Source organism: Notothenia coriiceps, unplaced genomic scaffold (assembly GCF_000735185.1).
Source record: "Notothenia coriiceps isolate Sejong01 unplaced genomic scaffold, NC01 NC01_scaffold00011183, whole genome shotgun sequence".
Lineage (NCBI taxonomy): Eukaryota > Metazoa > Chordata > Actinopteri > Perciformes > Nototheniidae > Notothenia > Notothenia coriiceps.
This window is the reverse complement of record NW_011343884.1, coordinates 38,779-50,046: the sequence shown is the minus strand read 5'-3', so window position 1 is coordinate 50,046 and position 11,268 is coordinate 38,779. Positions and strand designations below refer to the sequence as shown.

Here is an 11,268-nt window from a genome sequence, read left to right as displayed (position 1 = left end):
TGCAGTGGCTCGCATGAATACACTCAATGTTTTGGTAGAGATGTTTGTTTACCACATCGATTTGGATGAAGATAATGATGATGAAGTAGATGTTATAGCTACAGAAACCAGCACACAATAAAGTCTCTGACCATCACTAAATGTGAAATCTAGTGTGGAAACACTGTGCTTTTATTTTTTCTATTTCAACCCATAACTCAAATGAAAAGTCTACCATGCTCCACCATCTACAGGAAGATAAAACTGAACTTCAACAGATTTACAAGAATGTGTTAAAGTCACAGAGGAAGATATTTTGGCATTCAGCAATGCGGTTACCCAGTTTCTGCATTTGAATTTGAGACCATACCTCTAATAACCAGTGGATGTTTATCCTTCACACCCCGTTTTCCATTCCCATACACCACATGGAAGCTACATTACAGATGCTTTCCCATGATGTTGAGCTTCCTACATACACATTATCTGCAGGATCTAGTGGATATTAAAAACATATTTGGACTTGTCATCATATACTGGTCACCGAATGATGGATGTGTACATTTGTGGTCAGAGGCCAAAGGTGCAATTGAAAAAATAATAATGAAATACTGAGAGAAGCGTGACAGAAAGTGGTGCTGCCATCTCATGGTCCTGTATCAGAGTTGCAGTTTCTCTGATTAACCCATCCAACTATGTTGCAAACACATTTGAGACAGATGTTACACACAAAATTAAAGGTCTATGTTTTTTTATTTCACTTGGCATTTGCCTGATTCTGACTCATTTATTCCAACATTCAGGGAGATTACAGCATACATAGCATTGGACTCAGCAGTAGAGTTGGCCTGTTGAATTGAGTAATGACTGCCAAACTGCCATGACCTGCGCTCAAAAATAATCACTCATCGAGGCAAGGCCTTATTACCTCACCACCTCTGAGTGACTCCCTGTCACTTGCGGATGCCAAAAACAATCTATATGTTAAAAACTGACCAAATATGGTGTGTTTTTCTTTCTCTTATCTTTGTCCAAATGTTGCATTATGATGATTAAACATTTGGTCATTTGATTCATTGTGATTGAAGACAGAACTCGTGAATCTTGGGAACAGAAATATGATTATGGATGTGGCTCTTTGCCGTTAATGTCATGATATTACAGTAATATAGAGAACAACTGTGACCCCATGACATAATTAAAACAAATATAGAGCTACACCGTATGAGTTATTTTGTTTTCTTGCCTTCCAATAGAAGTTTGTATCCCTATGTTTTTTAACTGAAACCAGCCATTTCCACAGAGCTGACCCCAGCTGTATCTTTGTAAGGACTATGATTTGAAGTGAATGTTGTGATGTCTGTTCAGGCTGAGTAATGGTCATTTCAGTGTTGATTCAGTTGGGATCACTTTGCCAAGCTGTTCATAACACACTATTTAATTATTTGACACCATCTGCACCCCAGATCAGTGCCAATGTTGGTGATCTATGCGTGATTCCAGCATGCTGCAGGTCTTTGAACATTCAGTCTAGTGAGCACATGGTGATCAAACTTGGCTGCATAAAAAGTCATGTTTTAGTGTGTTTTGATCAAGATAGCAAACATTTGGTAAACACAATGATGTGATTGAAAGTGAATTGAGCATGAAATAGCTTCAGTAAGTAGTAAAACAAGATATTTGTTCTCCTTGGCAGACCCATTCCACCACTAAACGCTGCTCATTCACGATGCACCTGAGGGGTTTGAATGGTTGTTTCACTCAAATGAAAGAAAAACAAACAAATTGTTATTTTTCTTACTTATGTGTTGTGGTGCCCAGCCATGCATAGTTTAGTTTATTTTCCACTGGTTAGAGGTGAATGGAAATGTATTTGTGGACCCAATGATATTAAAAACATTTCCTATAAATCAAAAATTATCAGCAATTTCCAAAACAGTTTTCATTGGAATTGTACCAAATAATCCCCATGAAAACCTTTAATTTGAGTTGAGCAACATGTGTTGCTAAAACAATGATTAGGCCTAATACAGTATACTTTGATTGTATTGCCATCAGAATTTTGGAAACTGAATTTATCATTATGCTAGTCATAAAGTGAATTGGAGTTAATACTATCAATAATGATAATGATGAGTACATTCTTTAAGTATGGGTACAGTGCCAAAACAAAATGAAAAAGGTTTCTTTGAGAGCATCACAAAATTAATAATATACATTTATATCCTTTGACATTTGGTAATGATTAGTCAATGTCTAATCTGTGAATTACATTCAATTACTTTCTTTTAGCATAAGTCAGTAATTACTATAGTGTACATTTCAAATATTTCGCCTATGAAGGTATTTTGTGAAGATTTTCCAATAAGTAACACAACAGTGAACAGAGACATCACTTTTACAAAATCTACATATCAAAGAACAATACATGTTGGGCTAAATAATAGAAACAATCGGCACCATCTGTACCATTTGTATTTGGCACGTCTTCAAGTTTAAATGAACAAAATTGGACATCCAGCGCCCCCTATCGTTTGTTATGGTTTTAATTTTTAACCAATCAGAGTCACGTTTGCTGACGCACAGGAAAACATCCCTGACGCTGATTGGTCCCTCTCTCGTAGCTCACTACACGGGGGTCTTGCCAAGGATCGAGGAGGGAGGGGATATTTTAATGGCCGTCAGTAGCACTACGAAATGCAAAAAGTGTGAATTATCCTCTTTACTTAGACTATACTAGCCACGGGTGCGTTTGGGCATCCTCTCTTTGGTAACGAGCATTGCTTTTGAGACACATTGGTGTTGGAGCCGAGTTTCAAGTGTTGTTTAAACGGACTTTACCCGCTTGATTTGTGAGCGAGTGGGAGATCAGGCCTAGCCGGCTGGCTAACAAACAAGCGGACGTTCAGCTAGTCGCCGGAGTTGAAAGGTAACAGTTTGCTATTATTTTATACTCACGACGATATTTAATATCACTGCAATAAAATGTGTATGTTAAATGTGTTAATTATATTTAAAACACGATATTCCAACATTGGATGCATTCAAGTGCTAAATGTAAACAGAGTACTACCGTTAGCATAGATCAGCAGTGTGGAAGCTAACGGCTAACTGCTAACTTTTGAGTAACTTTACAAGCAGGAGCAGGCCTAGCTACGGTTAGCTGTTGGTGAATTAGCGGTAACTCAACTGTCAGTGTGACCTTAGGTAACGCCAATATGTCAAAGTTTCCCTAAAGTTCATCCAAGGCGTTTTAGTTTCTTAACGTAGTGCACATAATACTACAGTTTATGCTATTTGCAAGCTTTTCTGCATGAGCTAGCGAGCTAGCCAAGCAAACTTAGTGGGCTATCAAACATAGTTTACACCATTTATATGCTAAAGCCAAGTTCATTAATCCAACATTGGCAGTGTAATTGTGGAGCATTTGTTGTTGTAAAAATGGAGTGCAATGCTCCGTGCTGAGGGTTATATGCTATTTAACGTGAACTTGCTTGTCAAACACATTTCCTCCAGCTAGCTTTCGAATGATGTGTTGACTCATCTCTGCTTATATTTACAGGGAATATGTAACATAAAGCAACCGATCATGACATCCAGATTTGGTAAAACGTACAACCGCAAGGGAGGGGAGGCCAACTCGAAATTTGACGAGGTCTTCAACAATAAGAAGCCCACCCTAACCACCAAATGGGGGGAGACCACCTACAAGGCTCAGTTGGGTACCAAAAGGCCTGTTTTAAAACCGGAAGTGTCTGAGCTTTCCAAGAGGCCCAGGCTTGAGGACAGTGACAGTGATGAAGACCCATTTGGATTTGACAGTGATGATGAGTCCAAGACTGTTACCACTCAAAGTGTGTCCCAGTCTGGGGTCAAAGAAGGGTCGCTATCAAATAGCACTACAGTGCAGAGTGGGACTGCCACTGTAGTTTCTTCTGCACAGGGCTCAACATCCTCATTAACAAGTGAGTAATCAATACATAAAGAAGACCAACATAACCAACAACGCATGTGATCGTCTTGATGGTTTATTTACTATAGGGTGCCAACCTGTCATTTCATTATTTACCTACACCTTGTTTATTTGATAGGTTTTTATGTTGTTTTGTCGCTTTTTAAGTAACCACCTGTATCTTTTTTTGTTGTTACCATTCACAGCCAAGCAAACATCTGAAGAGAGGGTTCTTAAAAATAACCAGCCCAGGTTCAAAAGTACATCAGATAGCAACCAAAAGCCTGCATGCAAGGCCTCTTTGGTAAACACAGTCCCGTCTGTTAAACAGAATGTCTCAATGTACCAGAGGCACATCTCCTCCTCTTCTAATGTAGTCACCAATATCAGACTGTCCACTAATGCACCAGGTGGTAGCAGAGACTTCCACACCACTTCCTCTTATGATGAAATGTCTTCGGTAGAAATCCAAAATGCTGAGCTAGAGCCTCCACCAGAACTAGTGGACAACATTCCCCCATCCCCATTTATCCTGAGGGCCTCAAACTGCAAGAAATACCAGCGACCCACCAAGGCTAACAAAACGTCCTCTGAACCGGCTGAGAACAACAGCATCCAGCCCACTGAAACAGCGAACGCCCAAGATAAACCCAACAGTGTCCTTTCTGCTAACGCAAGTGTTCCTGCTGCCAAAGCTAAAACGGCAGCCAAGCCCGCAGGCAGGGGCGGCGGGAGGGTACGGGACTACACGGTCCTGCACCCTTCCTGTCTGTCGGTGTGCAACGTCACCATCCAGGACTCAATTGAGCGGAGCATCGATGAGCTAGTCACCCCAGCTGCCCCTGCTGACCTGGGAGACTCAGGCCAGATGAAGAAGAAATCCGACGTTCCCCCGATCAAACCCACCAGGTAAGTCATTTCAATATATGTATCTTAATGCCGTCGATGTACGGAATGTCACTACGAAGCTGTCTTTAAAACTACTTGTATCAAACACACGCTGACACTATGACATGAAAAGATTATGCATGTTCCTTCAACTCACTGTGTTAACATAATCAGATCCTATAGCTTTGACATATTGCACCCATCACCATTGGTTTATTAAGATGTACGTCTTTTAAGATTAGAAAAATAACTATTAATAATAAGTAATTTGATAGTATAGGTCAGCTCTTTGGAGAGACTGCCAATGTAAGCGTAATATGTCTCGTTATGCATCATGCTCAAGTGGTTTCTCAACAGTAATATGGTTTCCTAACAGGGAACTATTCTTGACATTTTAAAAGGTTTTATATTTCGAAGTTGTGCCAAAGTGTGGACCCCTACTTTTGTTTTCTTTGTATTAGTTTAGCTTGAATGTTTTCTTTTTGTTATGTTTGTCCTGCTCCAGTTTCCTCTTCACATTTTTTCCGCTTGGTTTTATTTCTCTTTTAATTCTGCTTTTGTTGTTAATATTCCTTTTATTGTTTTGTTTCTGTTTTATGAATTGTGCATGATTTCACGCTGTGTGTTCTCATGCATTTTTATCTTTGACTGTGAAGCACTTTGGAACCGCTTTTTGCAGTGCAATATATAAAGTGCTAAATAAATACATGTTTCTAACCTACTTAACGAATCCTCTCATTGCATCTTTCCAGGTTCAGACCCACCCAGACAAAGACCAAGAAGACAAAGGCTGAGACCAAGCTAGAGTTCTTTGGCTTTGAGGACAAAGAGGAGCAGGGGGGCGAGGAGGGTCCTGAAGCTGGGAAGAGTAACTACAAGATCAAGTACTTTGGCTTTGACGACTTGAGCGAGAGTGACAGCGATGATGAGGAGTCTATCCGCAAAGAGAAGAAGGCCAAGAAGGCGGCTGCAGCCTTAGCGGCTCTGAGCTCCAGCGTGGACAGCCCGCACACCAGCGACTCTCAGGACAGCCAGGCCAGCAGCAACACAGGTGAGCTCATCCCTCTTTTATTGTTGATGTCACTACTCTCACTAGCTGAAGAATCAATGCCTCTGCTGTTTTGGTGATATTTTGATCAAGATGTTTGTAGACTTTTATTTTCAAAACTTAACTAAAAGCTTAACATTTTCAATCCTGGTTTATCCAACAGAAGCTTTTGACTTGTCTGAAGACTCTGGCGCCGAGGGACAAAAAGGACGACCAGGGAAGGCAGGCGAAAAATCCAAGGATAATGCAAGTGGACTAAAAAAGATCTTCAGTGGACCCAAAAAGGTATATGAGCTTCCTGGAAATATTTTTCTTTCCCTTCCTGATTTTCATAACCTGCCTTCATGACCTTCACCATGGCCAGGCTTGATCTAGCTTGTGAAGCTGATTAGCTTAATATTTAAGTGACATTAACATAACTCTGCTTGGATTTGGTGTATCGTATACCCCTACTGCTGTGCTTATCTAAATCACGTTTGACAATGGCTTTAGGTTATTTATCTGTTTTTCGAATTCTTTGTGTTTCACTACTACTGTAATCTTTAGAATATATAATTGAGTTGCACAATGCGTCATTTTCAGGAAATGTTTCTTACCGCTTTGGGAGTGCTACACACTGAGGCTGCTGTCGTCTCAGTCTATCATCGTGATGAAGCATGCAATATTTATGTCTTCAATTGAGCCAATGCACAACAATAACTTAAAGTGCACCTGTCATGCTATTTTTAAGCAATAGCATAGGTCTCAGATATATAAAAAACATGTCTATGAAGTGTTTTGCTCAAAATACCAAACAGATCACCCATTCTAGCCATGCCTCATATCCCTCTATTTCACTTACTGTTTCAAAAGTGCTAATTTGGGTTATAAAGCTTTAAAAAAATAAAATAATTGATAATGATAAAAAAAGGAGGGGGCTGAGCTCATGCGGGACCCGGCAGCTACTGTCTAAACTAAATACTGCCGTGATGAAACGCCATATCATGGATTATCAAGGATTATTTCTGAAACAGTATGGAGCTCAAAGGCTTTCTCTCTTGCCGGTTATACCACAAGGTGAGTTCCTTTTTATTTCCTGCTTCTTCACACACATGCTCTCCAGTACAGGTTAGCTCTGAGTGTTAACGATGCTAATGTAAACATGCACCGACCATATTACGTCCAAAACAGTCGGGCATTGTTTCTGTAGGCAACGTTTCTGAAAGTGCCGTGGGTCCACATTTCCGATATTACGTCATATCGGACGCAAATCTGGATCAGCTCCATTGTAGAAAAAAAAGAGAGAGGGTTTTATTTTCTGACGCTGCGTGAGTTCCCCGACACACCGGGGACACATTTATGTATAAAAGGCATCAAAAAGTGCATTTTGCATGATAGGTCCCCTTTAAGCTTTGTGCTAGAACTTCTCTATGCTGCTTCACATTTCTCTACATTGTCTTTGTTCCCGTTTTGATTGCATGCATTTGGTAATTTGAGCTTTTGGTGTCCCTTAGATAACTACCAAATCTCAATTTTTTTCTGGGTTCCAGTCACCGGCTAAGGCCGTGTACAACGCTCGCCACTGGAACCAACCTGAACCTGAGGAGGTGCCTGTGCCCCCACTGTCCCGTGCTCAAACTGCTCCGGTAAGATATCGCTATTTAATGGTTATTGAATTGAGTTTTGCTTTATTGTGTTGTTCTCTAGGCCCATTAAAGGCGTCTCTCAGTGTGTGGAAAGGGAGAATTAATGATGTTTAAGTTCTCATCTGAAATCTAGGCATTTGTTTTACAAACAAAGCAGGCTAACAATATTAAGAGTATTTATGTGAAACAAATGCTCATAACTCGCACCATTTGTTTATATTGTTTTATTATAATTCTCCGTTATTGTCTACAACCCGAGAGATTGTTTAATGGTGTCTTAGTTGTCAACAGTTTTGTTTAATTGCTCTAATTGGTCTCCTTCTGTTCATATATTTCCCCAGACAAGTAAACCTGGTTTATTTGTATTTGCTGCGTTAATTCTCCCCCACCTCTCACTGAAACAAATGTTGGAAGAACTCATTCCAGTCTGGAAAATGGGATTTTAATATATCTTTTTTGACTTTGCACTACCTCACCTGTCATCCGTTAACACTTATTAAAGACATGTGTGCTTAGCAGACCGTTCAGATGGGGTAAATCTGGCAGACATGTCGTTAAACGCATTTTGTTACTTTGGTATGAGCCCGCTTTCTCCGCCTCTGTTCTTCCTCAGGCTATTTTATCGAGCAGCAGCAAGGACAGCAACTCCCATAAAGATGATGGCTTGTTCAAAGCCCCCCCACCTCCGCCTAAAGTCATTAAGTCGGAGACCCTCCCCACGCGACTCAACCAGGATATTGTAACTGCGCTCAAATGCAGGAAGGAGCACAAGGAGGTGAGTCCGTAGCAAACAGATGTTTTTTTGAGGAAAAGCAGATTAAAGGCATTTTTTATTCAGTTTTTACTACATTTATTTGCATGCTGCTATGATTTTGAATATATTTTTCATTCTTTACCAAGCTCCTTACACCATTTGATGCAGGTTATGCAGTACATACATATATTAATTAGATGTTTATCAGGCTCAAAGATGTTTCATTGAACCCTTTTGTCATTTGGAGGTAGAAATGAGCACTGTGGCTGTTAGTTTAAACTCTCCTGCAGCTCGTGTCATTTACAGATGGGCCTTCTGGCTCCAGTTCAAGCTGTTAATCAGAGATCCCCTGCAGTAAAATGGATTCAGCTAAGCTGTCGCCACACACTGAGGTTATCTTAAACCCGGGTGCTTCCTCGTGGGTTTTGCTGAGTGCACACAAATAACGACTGTTGACACTGGTAAACATACAGAGGCAACTGCTGATCAGGCCCCAACTCCACATGCTGAGCTTTTATTGATGAGGGGTATTAGCACAGTCAGCTATTGCTTTAAATGGAACCAATGGTGAGGAATTTAACAATAAGAGAGCGCGCTCACTGGGTGTGTGTGTTTATGTGTGAGTTGATTGTGAATCTGGACAGATGCACTGCTTCCCAATTAGCTGTAATTAACCCCACTCCCCTTCCACCAGCTGTACACGGTGGTGCAGCATGTGAAGCACTTCAATGACGTGGTGGAGTTTGGAGAAAATCAAGAGTTCACTGATGATTTTGAGTACCTGGAGACGGGGCTTAAGAGCAGTCAGCCACTCAACACCAGATGCCTTAGGTAAGTGGAGTAAAATACTAAATGCTGCCTTTTTGTGCAGTTCTACAGAATAGCACTTGGATGCTCTAAGACTGCTCCGACATAGATGACCTTCTCTGGTAGCTCGTACTAACTTGTGAGTGCCAAGTACCTCACTGAGTTGTTTTGAGTGGTTTAAGCACCTGACATCTGTCACCTAGTATAAGCATAGCCTATTTACAAAGCTATTCCATGATCAGGTGCTTAAGTTGATCAAAGCTTTGAAATTTGACACCTAAATAAATAAATAAAAATTCTCCTTTAAAAGCACAGCAGGACCTGGAGATACAAAGTAAATGTGTTTCTAGAGACCACAGTCTTGTTCATATGCTGTATACGAACAGTGAAGACCATTTTTTTATATAATGGTCTTTTATTTATCAAATGTTTTCGTTATCACATAATGAGCCCTATAGAGGCAGTTTATGAACCTATATTTAGTTTCGTCTTTGCCCTTTACTGTTTATGAATCTCAATGGTTTTAATTTTATTATTATATGCTGAGATAAAACTCTTGTTTTTCTGCAGTATCATAAAGTGCACAGCCGGTCTGTTAAGAAAATAAAATCTGTTCAGGAGAGACAACCTTGACTTCAGAAAAAGCTGCATAAACTCATGCATACTTCAGGGCTTCAGTCTTTACACATGCAGAGAGAGGAGGATAGGGGGAACATGTAGCAGAAAGAAATCACAAATGGTGATATTCATTGATGAAGTAGGCTGTGCCACATTTTGTCTCATCCATTTGAGTTTCTGAGGACTAACCCGACATTTCTGCACCCCTTCCTCTCTCTCTCTCTCTCTCTCCCGCTGGTCCTCTTCCTCTCTCTGCAGTATAATCAGCCTGGCCACGCGCTGTGCCATGCCCGGTTTCAGGATGCACCTGCGGGCCAGAGGGAAAGTGGCTGAAGTCTTCAATATGCTCAGTGATGCTCCACAACACCCGGTCAGTAACACTCTGCAGTCACTTACTGCCTCAATTTCAATTTGTTATCTGCCTTGCAAAAATGTTTGTAAAGAAGTGAGAAATGGAAAGGTGTTTGCCATGTTGGATTGATTACTGCTTCTGTTGTTTACTCGTGTCCTTGGTGGAAATGATTTCTGCTAAGGTTCACTTCCAAAGCTATGAATCAGGGTGTTTTATGGGAGATGACAGGGTGACAGTGATCCCTACCTAATGCACTCAGCTGCAACTAAAATAACTTCCTCCACCCCCTTTCTAATAAGGGGGCTCTGAGTTTTGAAGATACTTTTCTGATTCAGTAACTCAAGCATTTTTTGTCTGAAAAATTGTGTCTGTTACGTTTTACAAATTCACTTAAATATATAGTTATATTGTTCCATATATCAGTGATGCAAATTAGTCGCTTTTCGGCGCCTCCCACTTTTTTAACGCTGATTTGGGTGACTTGTGTAATTCGTGGAGAACCGAAGAGTTTTCGTTTTTGGGGGGGGGTCAGTCAGTCCGACTGACGGACGGACGGACGGACGGACAACTTCTTCTCATTTCAAAAAAGAAGAAGAAATCTAGATCGCAAAATAATTAAACAAGCGAGTACCTGTTTTTCCTGGCCAATGACAGGTTCCTTGAACACAACACGAGCGTTACGTGTCTTCTCGTCTGAAAGGAGTGCTGACGGAGAGCACCGGAACGCCGCTCCAGCTCTTCAGATATTGCAGTACCCATAAGGAGCCGTACACACCGCAGTGTTTGCGTGGCTGTGTCTTTAGTTGTAAGCACAGTGGCGATCTGTTGTTGTTAGCATCTGGTTAGCTAGCTATGCTAACGAACATAAAGAGCTTTTCTACAACCAGGTGGAAGAGAGCTCTCTCCTGAGAGGCTCAAATAACCTCAGCTCAGTGAGGTTAAGGCACACCTTGATATGATCATTATAATTATTAATGAGACATTAGAGACTAAATGAAAAACAGGTATAAAATACTATATGACAGTAACAAAAAAGTGGTTAAAAATAACAAGAGTAGAGTTTGAAAGGGGAGTGATTTGTAAAATATCCAAAAAGAAAAATCTGTCATTGTCTCATGGTATATTACGCTGTTTTTTTCCTGCTTCGAATAGTTCTCTCTTTTTTCACCATACCTTTGTTTGCATCACTGACATAGGGAATAACCCCCATACGTATTCCTATCTTTATTCAAGAGCGTGGTCTTT

General features: G+C 40.6%; 1 protein-coding gene across 1 annotated transcript in view; it reads left to right on the top strand.

The window, feature by feature from the left end:
- The first annotated feature begins 2,625 nt into the window (after positions 1-2,625).
- Positions 2,626-11,268, top strand: part of LOC104946552 (wings apart-like protein homolog) — a 10,690-nt gene continuing 2,047 nt past the window's right edge. The window contains exons 1-9 of the mRNA XM_010772413.1: positions 2,626-2,908; positions 3,542-3,944; positions 4,138-4,840; positions 5,572-5,870; positions 6,031-6,152; positions 7,397-7,492; positions 8,106-8,267; positions 8,941-9,077; positions 9,930-10,041. Of these exons, the coding sequence (XP_010770715.1) occupies positions 3,569-3,944; positions 4,138-4,840; positions 5,572-5,870; positions 6,031-6,152; positions 7,397-7,492; positions 8,106-8,267; positions 8,941-9,077; positions 9,930-10,041 (2,007 nt within the window). The 5' untranslated portion in view covers positions 2,626-2,908; positions 3,542-3,568. The remainder of the gene's footprint in view (positions 2,909-3,541; positions 3,945-4,137; positions 4,841-5,571; positions 5,871-6,030; positions 6,153-7,396; positions 7,493-8,105; positions 8,268-8,940; positions 9,078-9,929; positions 10,042-11,268) is intronic.